At 36.4% G+C, this 13,469-nt stretch overlaps 1 protein-coding gene across 2 annotated transcripts in view; it reads left to right on the forward strand.

The window, feature by feature from the left end:
- APBA1 (amyloid beta precursor protein binding family A member 1) overlaps positions 1 to 13,469 on the forward strand; it is an 86,728-nt gene that overhangs the window by 53,935 nt on the left and 19,324 nt on the right. For both annotated transcript variants that reach the window (XM_077172073.1, XM_054652514.2), the window contains exons 4-7: positions 3,072 to 3,111; positions 7,083 to 7,228; positions 12,089 to 12,121; positions 13,266 to 13,352. In XM_077172073.1, the coding sequence (XP_077028188.1) occupies positions 3,072 to 3,111; positions 7,083 to 7,228; positions 12,089 to 12,121; positions 13,266 to 13,352 (306 nt within the window). The remainder of the gene's footprint in view (positions 1 to 3,071; positions 3,112 to 7,082; positions 7,229 to 12,088; positions 12,122 to 13,265; positions 13,353 to 13,469) is intronic.

A 13,469-nucleotide genomic window follows, 5' to 3' on the forward strand; every position in this document is an offset into this window, starting at 1 on the left:
GTACTGATTTACCAAACAGCCAACATCCCCTCTGTAGCAGAGACAAAACAAAGAAGGCTTTTCCTTTTTTCCATCCACTAAGAAAGAGTATTTGTCAGCCAGATGAAAAAGGGCTTAAATTAAATTATTACATAACAAATTATGCTGCTTAATATTTTGTCATTGTAGAAACTGACCTGCAAGTGATTCTTAATCAGAATTCAGTTCCTGACTCGAGGCTTCTCAGAATAAAGCTCCATAGTTTGGGATTTTTCCCCTTACCTGGTAGTGCTTTAGGCTGCAGGACTTCCACCAAAACAAAATAAGCATGAATAGAACTGCTCATCGTGTAAAAAGAAAATAATTTGAAAAAAGGATTTGGATTTGGATAGAGTAGCAGGTTCTGTAAACAGAAAAATCTGCAAAGATTTGGTTTATTTGCCTTCTTTTCATAAACTTGAAAATAATTTAGAAACTGCCATAATAAAATATCATATTGCTACTGGTAGCAATGGATGAGTTATTTTCCAAAATTAAAAACCTGATCTACTGTAAGTGGATTAAAAATGAAACACAAATAATCCATTTGTTCCTTTTTACTTTTGCAATTATCAAGGGACAGAAAAACTTGTAAGATGTATGTAATTGTGCCACTCTGCATTTGCATTTACAAAATAATGAAAAATTTCAAATGACTGAAGAAACACATAATTTTCCATATTCTGAAGTTTTCAACTATAGATCATACCTTTAAGTTTTCCTCTGCTTCAATGTTAGCCTATTAAAGCCTTCAGCATTCTTTGCTACAGACTTTATCACTATGTATTTTATATTTTAGCTATTTTTAGGTATCGGTAAACTTCTCCAAAGAAAGAAAGCACACAAAACACTGTTGATTTCAATTGTTAGGATGTGCTTACTCAAAGTTACAGAGGTGGTAAACTAGGTTTTACTGTAGAATATATTGGGCTATTAGTTTCCCTCAGATAGGGAATAATTCCCACTTTAGTATTTCTAATACAAGCATAAAAGTGATAAAAAAGCCTCATAAATTCTGGATTTTTAGGTCTTAGGGAAACATTTTTATTAAATATAAATTTATAATAGCAGATGGCAACAATATTATTGAAAGTAATAAAATATTAATCACCTTGATGTTTCATTATTCATGGCTATGTAAAATTAAGAGGTGTAGGTTTCCACCTATTGGTAACTTTACCTGTTTCTTTACTCTTCTAATGGTTTTTGTAGAGTGCCTTTCTACCTGGGTAATGAACAAGAAAAATTATGTTTGCGAGTGAGAATAAAGATATACATGATGGTGGTTTGCACCACTCTATCCTGAAAATTAAGTTGCTAGTTAAGGGTGCCGAACAGTTGCTAAATCTCTATCAAAGATTTTCTTCACTGTTTAAAAAGAAATATCCTTTCTAAAGTATTTATGTATATGAGCTGCCTCTCGCTTATAGGGGATTTGTCCTTTATGCCTGTCAGACCCCAGTGTTTGAATGCCCCCTTTAGCACTACATCAGCAACTATTACAAACAGTTGTTGGAGTCTATATGGATAGGTGGAATGCTCCAGTAGGAGCATTCATCTGAGGAGGTGAAAGAGCCACAGATGTGAAAGGCATGTCAGTGTTCTCACAGCAGCTTAAATGTGTTGGCAGCAGCAGAACATTGATTATTGACATCTTTATTGATGCTAGTGCAGAATCTGATGAACAGGATTCTTGGATTCTCAAACAGCTTAGTAATTTTCATAGGGAATGAAAAGAACTTAAAGCTTGCACAGACTCAGTTGTCTGTGTCACAGGTCTTTTGTTTATAATTCACAAATTTTATTTTATAGCAATACATGCATCATTGGTTAAAATATTATTTGTTACATCAATTTTCCATATCTTACAAAGGAAAAGACTCCTTGGGGTTAAGTCAGTCAACCTGTTACATAATTGTCACCTTTCTTGTTTTACCTGAGTCTTCCACTAGTACACAGATCCTGGTAAGTTGCCTGTCGCAAAGAAAAATAATTTGGCATCTATTTCTACGTACATCATCTGGAATGATACTTAAAATTATTGAAGATTTTATGCCTTATTCTGATCATGTGTATAGATTTTCTGATTTTCTTTTAATAGAGTGATATTAAGCAGTTTTTGGAGGAGTTACTGATAGTACAATCAGTCATAAATTCATTAACTATCCACTTACCTGCCTATTATAGCAGCAGGTATTTCGGTATATCCATTACAAATTATATAGTGCCACACACAGTTTTGTTTGATAAATTTTTGTATGTGGTTTATGTTATTAATTAAACAAAGTGGTGAACCTCACCTACTGAAAGTTGTAGCCATCAGATATCTGAAGGGTTAGCCTCATAGTCTTTCACAGAAAATACCAATAGGATCTATGGAATTACTTTAGTGTGTGTATTTACATGCACAGGTCAAGTTTCTATTTATTCCTTCACTATTTATGTAATTGGTGCTACCAAATGTGCTTTTGTGCTCCATACCGTGTCAGCCAGTTGGTGCTGAGGTCATGGTGAATCCCATTATCCCGGAGAAGAGAGGCTGCTCCCTAACCTGTTAAAATCTAGAAAGCTTTTTGTAGGCACTGTTAATGTGAAGGATACATCTAAAACCATCCCTAATGAATAACTGTATTTTGTTAAGGATGGTTTCAGTCATGAATTATAACAGTAAAGTGCAATTTTTATATTCCTGTATGCATTTATTTCTAGTTGGAAGATCCAGTATCTTTGGGGTATTATGTACTTTCCTCCATATTTCTTGATTATTAAAAGTAGTGCACCTATTGGTGGATAATTAATGCACTAGTGAAGACCAACAAGTAAGTGAAGTATGGTCTTACCATATTGTCTACTAAATAGACACAAATGGAATACATTGAATTTACGTAGATGCCTAGAGCTTGAAAATAATAAATGTAAATAATAATAAGTGGTTCTATCTTTACTAATAGCTATGGCTAATTAAAGTCTGGGGTTTTTTGGCACAGAAAAATTTTTAATGCATATTTGTGCACGCTATGTTCAGTTTGAAATCCTTTTTGTCTTAATTACAGTCCAGAAAAAGCTTGGCTTCATTTCCAACGTATGTTGAAGGTAAGATATTTCTACACTTTCTAAAATTTTTTTTTTTTTTTGCATCAAAAAACCCATCTATATTTATAATGCATAAAATTTTACTTTTATTTGCTGAATAGAAAAGCTGCTAGGGTTGGGTGTACTGATTTAGATTAAGTTGTGTCTAATTTAGAACCTGAGCTAAATCCTGCTGTGCTCCTTCAGAAATTCAGAAACATGGAGCTTTTAGTTTTTTGGTGTTTCATTCATTGTTTCTGTATCAGTTATGCTGTTTTTTTCCCTCAGTATGACTTGAAACACTGGTTTCTTTATGGTATTTGCACAACACATAAGAATGTGTGTGGACAAGGAAAATAGACTAAGCAAGAAGACTGTAGTGCTCTGTCTGGCATTGATTTCAATTGGCAGGCTCAATCTAATCTCAGCTGGATTTATGGACAGGCCTGCCAGTGAAAATCTGCTTTGTTTAACAACTACTTGCCTCTTTATTAAATACTGCATCCCATCTCGGAGTTAAAGTTTCAGTGGTGCTGAATTTTTTCAGAACAATATGAAAAAGCAAGTTACCTGCCCCATGAACTGCTGTTACTTTTTGTATGAGTGTGCATTCTGTGTCTTCTGCAGGAGGAGCACAAGTTGTATGCAGTTATGACAGAAGCAGAAAATAGAAGTTTTTTGTGGTTTTTTTTTTTTTTTGTTTTTGTTTTGTTTTGTTTTTTTTTACTTTTCCATTGACAGTGGTTGTTCCATGTGCTTGATGAAATTTTAGAAAGACAGTTGATGTAATACTTTCTTTGGACTTCCTCATCACTCTTTGGATTGCTTTACAGTGTACTGTGTTTAATTGATAATGTGATCATTTTCTTTAGACTGCAAATTGATTGTTGTTTTAGTCTTCAGGGTATAAGCTGCCTGTTTTGGAATCTCTGGCCAGAATGTCAATTAGTTCATAGCTAAGCATTGGAATTTTGGAGCAATGAAGAATCTCTCTTAGAATTTAAGTTCATCTCCTATTGATAGTCCTATCAAGGGACTATATACTCTATATATATAGGAATATATATCTATATTTTAAAACTAATTATCTCCACCTTAGGAAAAAAATAAATTGTACACTAAAATTTTCTTGGTGCTTGGTCCAGCACGAAATTCCTTAAAATTACAAGTGTTCCATTTTTATGCACCAGCAGTCCAAGGAAAAATTTGCCAGCACCTATGTTACGTTTTCATTGAGGTAATAGTTTTGTTGTCAGAGATAATAAAAGGAGGAGGTATTCTAAAAAGCAGTGCTGTCTGTGTGTTCACTTCTGATGCAATTAGAGCATTACCTTTTTTGGGGGTTAATACGCACTTTCTTAGAATCTTATACCTTTGCCCATTTTTTTCCCCTCATTTTGATCAGAAATTGTACTATAAAAAGTTTTGCACCTCTTTAGTATAGTGGTGGAAGTGGTGAAAAGGCCTTGATGTGTAGAGTAATAGTAACACTTAGAATGCTGTGTGATTTCTGTGTAAATATGTAGTACTTCCAAATGCATGAATTTCCCTAAGGAAATAACTCAATTTTTTTAGGTCATGTGCTTGCAAATGACTGTTCATTTTGAGAATTTTCAAGATACATACTGCCTGAGCAAACTGCACACTGGAGATAAGCATCTTAAATTTGCTAGTCATAAATTTTTGTATTTAAAAAAAATGATAAGGAAGACAAGCCTGCTCACAAGATTTATACGTGTGCTTCTGTCTGTGTATATAGTTTCAGTGTGACATTTGTCTCCAGATCTTTCTTTTTTATTTTAATCATTGTAATGACTTGCTTTTCCTTGAGGCCAAAGCCACCCATGCTCATTCTGAGGTTGTTGGTCCTATAGGTTATCATTAGAACAAAATTGGCATTCTTAGTAATTTCAAACTTAAAGCCCCATCACCTTATAGTACAAGATACCCCTTGATTTTAGAGGTAAAAAGAAAGACAAATATAAACACAGGTGTTCTGTGATAAAATGTGAACATATTTACCATGAGCATTCTTTAATATGATTTATATATAACTTGTCTTGAGGAACAATTGTTTTCCCTTACTTTTAAGAACAGGGAGTTTCTTAAATTAATCAGTTAATATGTTTTGGATCATAACAGTTTTAACATGGTGTCAAAATGGAACATTTTCATGTATAAAATTTTTAGATAAGGCTGCCAAACATTAAAAATCTTACAAATCATAAGTGCTGCTTTGTAAGGATTTGCATTGCTTGGTTATGAACACTTTACACCCCATCACTTTCCACTTTTCCAGAAGTTGATGGGTGTTGGATCTCCAAGGATCTGTGGACTAAGAGTGTTGGTTTGCCGCACAAGATGCTCTGTGTATTTAATAACATTTTTATTTAACTCAGTACTTTATCACAGTATCCTTGTTAACACTTACTATTTTTAAGGGTCTGTGGCATAAAAATATTGTGATGTGTGGTATGTGTAGAGCATTCTGGGGATATTGTTCTGCCTGTTGCACCAACTGTAGTTAATGCACAAGCAAGAGGCTGATGGCTGCTATGAAACTGCACCTTTCCTCTTTCTGCTTGTGACTGTTGCTCTGAGAATTGCAAGGCTGTTTTTGATGGGTGAGGAGCAAGCTAAGTAACTGTGTCTGTCCCTTTATCACAGTGAAATATCATAGGTTATTTTGCTCCAAGCTGATCCCTACTCACAAAAGAATGAGCTATTGTGAGACAGAGGCTGGGTTAACAATTGTAGCTTTGGCTGGAGAGATGTTGTACTGGGTTTGTGTAGCAAGGTTTTGGTAGTGGGGTGGGTACAAGGGTGTATTCTGTGAGAAACTGCTGAAAGCTTTCTGTCTGTCTGATAGAGTCAGCGCCAGCTGGCTCCAAGACAGACCCACCACTGGCCAAGGCTGAGCCCATCAGTGACAGTAGTAGCACTTCTGGGATAATGTATTTAAGAAGGGGGCAAAGACTCTGCACCACAGGAACTGCAGCCAGAGAAGAAGGGGCTGGGAATGTGTAAAAGAGGGATCTCTGAAGACAAGGTCAATGGAGTAGGAAGGACTGGAGGTGCTCCAGGTGCCAGAGCAGAGGTTCCCATGCAGTCCATGGGAAATACCATGGTGACGCAGTTGTGTCCCTCCAGCCAGTGGAGCTCCAAGTGGAACACATACCCACAAGCAGCCCCTGGAGGACCCCATGCCAGATTATGTGGATGCCCAAAAAAAACAGGCTATGACCCCATGGAAATCCCAGGCTGGAGCAGGCTCCCTGCAGGATATGTGGCCCATTGGAGAGAGGAGCTCACCTGGAGCAGGCTTGTTGGCAGGACTTGTGATGCCATAGGGAGTCCACACCAGAGCAGTCTGTTCTGAAGGATTGTCTCCCGTAGGAGGTATCCCATTCTAGAGCAGAGGAAGGATGTGAGGCCTCTTCCCTATGATGAATAAGGAGCATCAGAGAAAGCATGTGATGAACTGACCACAGCCCCCATTCCCTTGTACTTCTGGGTGCAGGAGATAAAGAAAATTGCGTATAAAAGTGAGTCCAGGAAGAAGGGAGGGATAGGGGAAGGTGTTGTAATGTCTGTTTTTATTTTTCATTATTCTACTTGTCTTCATCAGTAGTAGATGAAACAAGTTTCCACAAGTGGAGTCTATTTTGCCCATAACAGTAACTGATGAGTGATCTCTCCCTGTTCTTGTCTTGCCCCATGAAACTTTCACTATATTTTCTCTCCCCTGCACTTCTCAGGAGGGGAGCGATAGAAGGGATTTGGTGGGCAGGGTCAGCCCACCACAAATTTCGATACTATTATAGTTTGATGTTTTACTGCCTTTGAAAGTGCTGGTTGCCTTTTTGTCATGATAAACTGAAGAATTTCAGAGGAGGATTTGCAGCCATCAGGTGCAGACTCAAGTTGTCACAATTCTGCTTTTGCTGTGTTTCACCATGATTGTCTTCAGTGATGGCTTTCCTGTATTACAGTTCCTGGACCTTGCGATCCTGAAGACCTAATTGATGGAATCATTTTTGCTGCCAATTACCTTGGTTCAACTCAACTGCTTTCTGATAAAACTCCATCCAAGAATGTGAGAATGATGCAGGCTCAGGAAGCTGTCAGCAGGATCAAGGTGAGGAGTAATTCCTGCTGCTTCTTCTATGGCTGTTTTATGATTGTGGATATGAACTTCTTTCTTATGCAGTAATTTTTTCAGGTGGGGTTATCTGTAGTTTCAGAACAAAAGGTGCCTCACCTTTCCTTTGCAAAATAAATCACATATGCTGCTTATGGAACTAGACTGATAAGGGGATGTTACCAGGTCGTTAACAGGTCATTTTAATTCCCTATGGTAATACTCATGCTATGTACACTAAACCAGAATCTGAAGGGAGTGGTGGTCAAAGTTATATATTACCTGGCTGTGGAGGGAAAACAGGTTAAGGAAGTAACTAGTAAGTATTGCAGCTGCTTCTGGCTTGGACTCAATGGAACTGCTACTGTTGTAGTGACTGCAGTTATTTTTGACCCTGTTGTGGACACTTGTTTCTCCACACATGACAGCTGCTGTGATGGTAAAGAGAAGTAAGGAAAAATAATTTGTCCTGGAATCTGAAAAATTTTGTTTCAAAAGAGAAATTCCATCTGATTTCTGTACAGGCCACTTCCAGCAATGGGAATGCTGCTGTACTGTAAGTTACAATTAAGACATTGTCAGCTGAAATGAGGGTGTGTGGATGAAGTATTGCACAGTTGTACAGGATGCTGCAGCATTCCCACTACCTGTACATGACTGGCTAGTAGGCACACAGCTTCATCTTCTGCTAATTCAGCTAATCAATACAATCCACTCTGGGAATTTTTTTTTTATTTTAATATCTCTATGTTCTTCTTTTGTATATTTTATTTTGGCTTCCAAGCAGATTTGGTGTGCAATTATATAAAAGAGCGAGAAAGAGGAGAGGTTATCAGCAAGACCAATAATATTGTCTGTTAAGGTCAGCTGATGCTTTGTACTTCTATTATTCCTTCCACTGCTTTCAGTGGCAGGTGTTCAGTTTAGTCTCTGTATATAACTTTGACACAGAAGCTCCAAATAGAGCCATTGAGACAACTTCCAAAAAATGTGATTTTGCTGGTGTTCAAATGCATAAGCTCTTGTAACCTTGTCTCTGAAATTCGTAAACACTCACATTTTAGAAAAGGTGGGAATGTAGCCTTCCTGTTAGAGATTATACTCCACCATCTCTGTAGAAGTTTTCACTATCTTGAACTACAGAACCTTTTGCAGAAGAGGGATTTATCTTTGTTCATTGGCAACTCTGGATTAAGTGACATTCTTTAAAAATATGTTTTATGCAGCTTTTTCAACAATGGCAGGTCTTGGTGTGTTCTCCCCAAACCTGCCCAAACCAGTGAAGAGTTTTTCTGATAGAGTCTGTTTTTTTCCTGCTCTGAGCAAATAGGGCTGTGCCTTTCTGTTTAGTAGTCTCTTTGTGTTCCTTCTTGATGCTCGGCTTTGTGTTAGAAAACTTGTCTGATTTGAGTGAACAGGAAACTAAAGGTAAGGGAGGGAAATAAGGGCTTTGGTGAGGCTGGATCTAGGAGGGACACGTCACAGGAGGGTGAAAGGAAAGATTAGCATTACTTGTCATAGGAAATAGGTATCAGGAGTGGAACTTCAACCACAGGGAGTTTGCACCTAGAAGGTAAAGCTCGTCTAGGAGTACACTTTAGAAAAAGATTGCAGGGATATGGTAGACAAAAACAAAAACTAAATTGATTCAAACTGGGCCTAAGAGGTGTAAGAGTATAGAGTCTTTCTCCGATACAAAACATATTTTGTAGACATTCATTAACAAAATATTCTTCTGAGGATTCTGTTATGCCTCAGCATTTCTGTGCATCAAAACAGAAGAAATCTATTTAATGCATTTTACTCATTAATGCCATAATTTGTGCATCTGTGTAAATAGCAGGCATGCGCATCCTTTCTTATAGTGTATTTGCCTCAGGCTTGAGGCCCAAGTGATAGCATTTGTGACCTGGTAAATCAGGTCACAAATGCTATCACTTGGGTGATAGCTGGTGTATTTAATTTTATGAAACTCAATGTATTTCAGAAAATTATTGACTTGTTTTGTATTGTACACATTACCTTAGAAGACTTCTTGGACAATTACTGCTTTCTGCTTCTAAGTAATGCATAGGCTTTAAATCCCCCTGCACCTTAGGCTTCTTGGCTTATAAGCATTGGTCTTGGCTGGTTTTGTCACTGGCCATTAAAGCTAATCATTTTCAGAGAGAAATTCATTATGACAGATGGACTTCCTGCTGCCAGATTCATCACTGCATCAGATATCCCATATCCTAGATGTGTAAATTATGGCCCTACTCATGTTTGTTCACAGAGTGCCTTTCTTGTTGCATGTCAACCATTTCTCCACTGTTGAAGAAAACAAAGCTTTAAATTAAGAATGAGCTTTTAAAATACACAGACTTGAAGCTGAGTATTAAAAAGAGGTGAAGAGCTTTGTTTGAGCCCTGTTATTTATACCTTCACAAAAGTGTGTACTATCTGAATTTAATAATCCCTAAATTACTCCTTTTACCAGAGCCTTCAGACCACATATTCATTCATTTGGAATATGAACAGATTTTGAGAACAATTCTCCAGACTTCTTCTTTAAGAAGTATCTTTTCAGGTGAAAGTACAAGAGTTGGGTGTTTTCTTGCTTGACCTTCATCCCTGTGAAGTCCAGTTAAGTTAAAACAGATGCACTGCTTTGAAGGTGTTCATCAAACGTAGTTCGGAATATTTCATTAGGAGGCACTTTTAGCATGCTGTGGGGTAGGTTTGAGCATTTCTAGGTAACACCTGGTTTAATTTCTGAGTGTAATGTAAGATAGAACGCATATATGGGATATTTAGTTTAGTATTTCACACATTTTTACACACTCGGTGTCCTCTCCATGCTCACTGATTTTTTGTAGAGAGTAAATGGATTTAATAAACTTAGGACCTCTCTGTAGCAAAAGCAGAAGCTTGTTGGGTTTTAATGCATTGTAATTTTGGAAATTGCATCTATATAAATAAGTACATTTAATTTACCTTGAATTAAAATCCTGTATACTGTATATTAAAAAAAATTGTGTGTATTAGGTATATTCTGTTTCCTTTTTTTTTTTCTTCTAGGAATACAGAAATAATATTTGATTTGAGTTAGCAAAATAATGTGGTGATAAAGAGGATTTGTCTAATAAAGTGTCTTGCATAGAATTATCCCAATTTTTTTTTTTCATGGACCATAACTTCTTTTGTGACATTTCCGTGCAGTGTTAAATCACTTACTAAAAGTGCTTGATCCATATCATTGCCTTATTTTATGAAATATTTGAAAGTAGTTCTTCAATATGTTCCATTTGAAGAACAGAATTTTCAGTATATTGAATTATAGTATAATTTGGTAAATTGTTAATTCTACATTTTAAAGTTGTAGTTCAAGGATTTTTTTTGCCCCCTTTTTCTTAATTTTGGCCTATACTTTTCTTCTTTTGGGAGGTCCATCATTCTAAAGTTTGGGAAGGGTGAGAAAGAAAGGCTTGATTTTGGAAAGATATCTAAATGCTCTATCTAAGGAGTGTCTCCTCCTTGCCCAGTGTATGACAGGCAGCTGTTACTCAATATAAGTATATTATTTCTGAGTATTAATTTAATTTGAGAGTAATGTAATGAAGAGCCTGCCATGTAAGGCAGTTTTAATTGCTTTTACAATAGTTTGCAATCACCTGTTGCAAAATAACCTACCAGGCTATAAAATACTTCTTAGTTTGGAAAAGGTGACTAAAAGCTATTTTGAGAATGTTTATATTTGTAAACAAGGAGCATGGCCTAACCTTTCAGTAGCTGCTTTCAGATTTGTTTAGACAAAATCTGACAGATTTAAGTTGTGAGCATCAGTATTAAAATGTTTGATGTATCTTATGATTCAGGCCTCCTATTTGCTCTTTGTAGAAGTAGCTAGTGCTGAGTCTGTCTGCAGCTTGTAACTATAAGCCTCCTTCCCACCACGAGCACGCCTGTAAATTTAATTTAAAAAGAGCCTGTTACTGTTGGAAGGGCTAATTGCCAGCCTGGTGAGTATTGCATTCCTTCAATGAGCAGGTCTGTAAAGTTCAGTTCACCATTGGTTTGAATTCACGATTGAATTCATGACTCAAGACTGTAAAAATTATGTTTGTTTGGGTTGTTAGTAGAAATGTTTTTTAAGGTGTTTTTGGAGCTGAAACACATGCTCCACTGCTTGCTTGAAAAAATGTGATAGTGTGGACATATCTTTGTGTAGGTGTCACAGGAAGATTTGTTGACCAGTTCACACTGTGAACATTGGTGCAGATTATTTGCTCAGAAGAAAGAGAGATTGAAGGTGACAGTTACCTTCTGTCATTTTATTTTTCCAGGAAAAAGCAGCATAGTGTTAGGGAGGTTGTTTTTTTTTGAAGTCTGTTGAAGTATGAGATCTGAAAAACCTGTAATAATAAAGAAAGCATACAATTTTTGTCTCACCTTTTACATTGGTGTACCTTCAAAAGAAATAATTTCTTGTAATGGTTTACACTGGTGTAAGTGAGGGGAAGATCTCTTCTGTTTCTTAAACCATCCTCCCCTCACCAAGTCTCAAAAACAATTACACTCAAAATAACCTTGTTTGTTGCAAGGAACATTTTAAGTGAAAAAAAAATCCTTTTGTGTTCTTCCTGACTCTTTTGGTGCGGTTTCTTTTCATTTCTGAAATTAATTGCGCTAAACATGAAATTTTACAATTTTTTAAGCTAAAAAAACAAGGAGGAAGTTAATTTAAGCAGGGACTTATTTACACCAGCTGGTAGTCTGTGAGCCCTGACATTAGTTTGTAGATTCCTGCTTGACTTGGAGTCTCTGTAAGTTCTTCTCTAACTGTTCTCCTGTCTCTGTTTGTTCCATGCTAAGCAGATGGCCCAGAAATTAGCCAAAAGCAGGAAGAAGGTGCAGTACAAACTCCATCAGCTTGATGTTATGCTTGTTCTTTTGTTTTCTGGGAGGGTTTTTCCCTTTCTTTTTATTTTGTGGTTTTATTTTCTGCATCCAGCAAGGTTTTTTCAGATTTGTTTCTGAGCCACCATGACATATCTGGGATATCAGTTGCCTGATTGTCCATTTTTTGTTGCTTCTCATTAGCCATTTCATGTTAGAAATAGAAGAACGATTGGATCTATCAAATGGTTACAGGCAGTACCCAAAATGCATATTAAAGAATCAGGACTGACATGGCAAAGGTTTAAACATTGTAAAATTATGGATTAAAATGGAGTGTGGGGTTTTTTTTGTTTGTTTTGGGGTTTTTTACTTTATTTTTAGACTTTTTTATTTTAATTTAATCGTTATGTTGGAGTGCTTTGTTTGACTCACAGAGATGTCAAATTGCTGGATGCAAAAAAAAAAGTTTATGTCTATACATACAGTAATATACTGAGATTGACTCATCTTGTAATAAGTTTTGTTTGTGGAGCTATCAACTACCTTTTAACAAGTGTAATTTAAAAAATATTACAAATGTTTGCTTTCTTTTAACAAAATATTACTTCTTAAGTGGGTTACTGCTTGAAAAGTATCTTGTCTGACTGTGAAGGTCTTCTTGCCAGAACTGCATTATGAATAGTTCAAACAGTACCTCCTGTGGTACAGGTTTTTCCATTGGTCTTAGCAGCCACTGCTAGCCCAAACAGAAATTCCTCAGGCAGGAGATACTATTAGGCCTTTTTATGGCTTGTATGGAAACCTTATTTGAAGTGGGATTCATAGTGTGCAGAAAATGGTAAAATCATATTACTTTTCAAGAAATCTTTATAGTTCATGTTGCAGTCAGGTATAATTTTACTGAATCAGGAAAAATAGCAGGCAAGCTTTTATGAGGTTAACTTTTTTTTCAAACAATACCCAATTCACTTTCACATATATGATATAGTTTCCACATCTTTGTGTTTATCTTTTGCTTCTGCAGTCTAATACTCTATCCTGCATTGCTGTTCTGGTGACTGTGTCTTAGTGTACCCCTGTACGTGAACTAACATCATTATTAGTAAGTATGTTACCTAAGGTGTTTGTTTGACTCTAATCCATTTATTTGCAGGCTCCAGAAGGTGAATCTCAACCCATGACTGAAGTGGACCTCTTCATTTCTACACAGAGAATAAAAGTACTGAATGCAGACACACAGGTATAGACATAGACACCTTTGTTAGTATTGTTGGAAAAGACTCCTGGAATAGACTTTAACGTACATCTTAAAATTTGTCTTTAAAATGTGCTGGATTTTATATTCCCCTCTAGGCAG

This window comes from Agelaius phoeniceus, chromosome Z (assembly GCF_051311805.1).
Source record: "Agelaius phoeniceus isolate bAgePho1 chromosome Z, bAgePho1.hap1, whole genome shotgun sequence".
Classification (NCBI taxonomy): Eukaryota; Metazoa; Chordata; class Aves; order Passeriformes; family Icteridae; genus Agelaius; species Agelaius phoeniceus.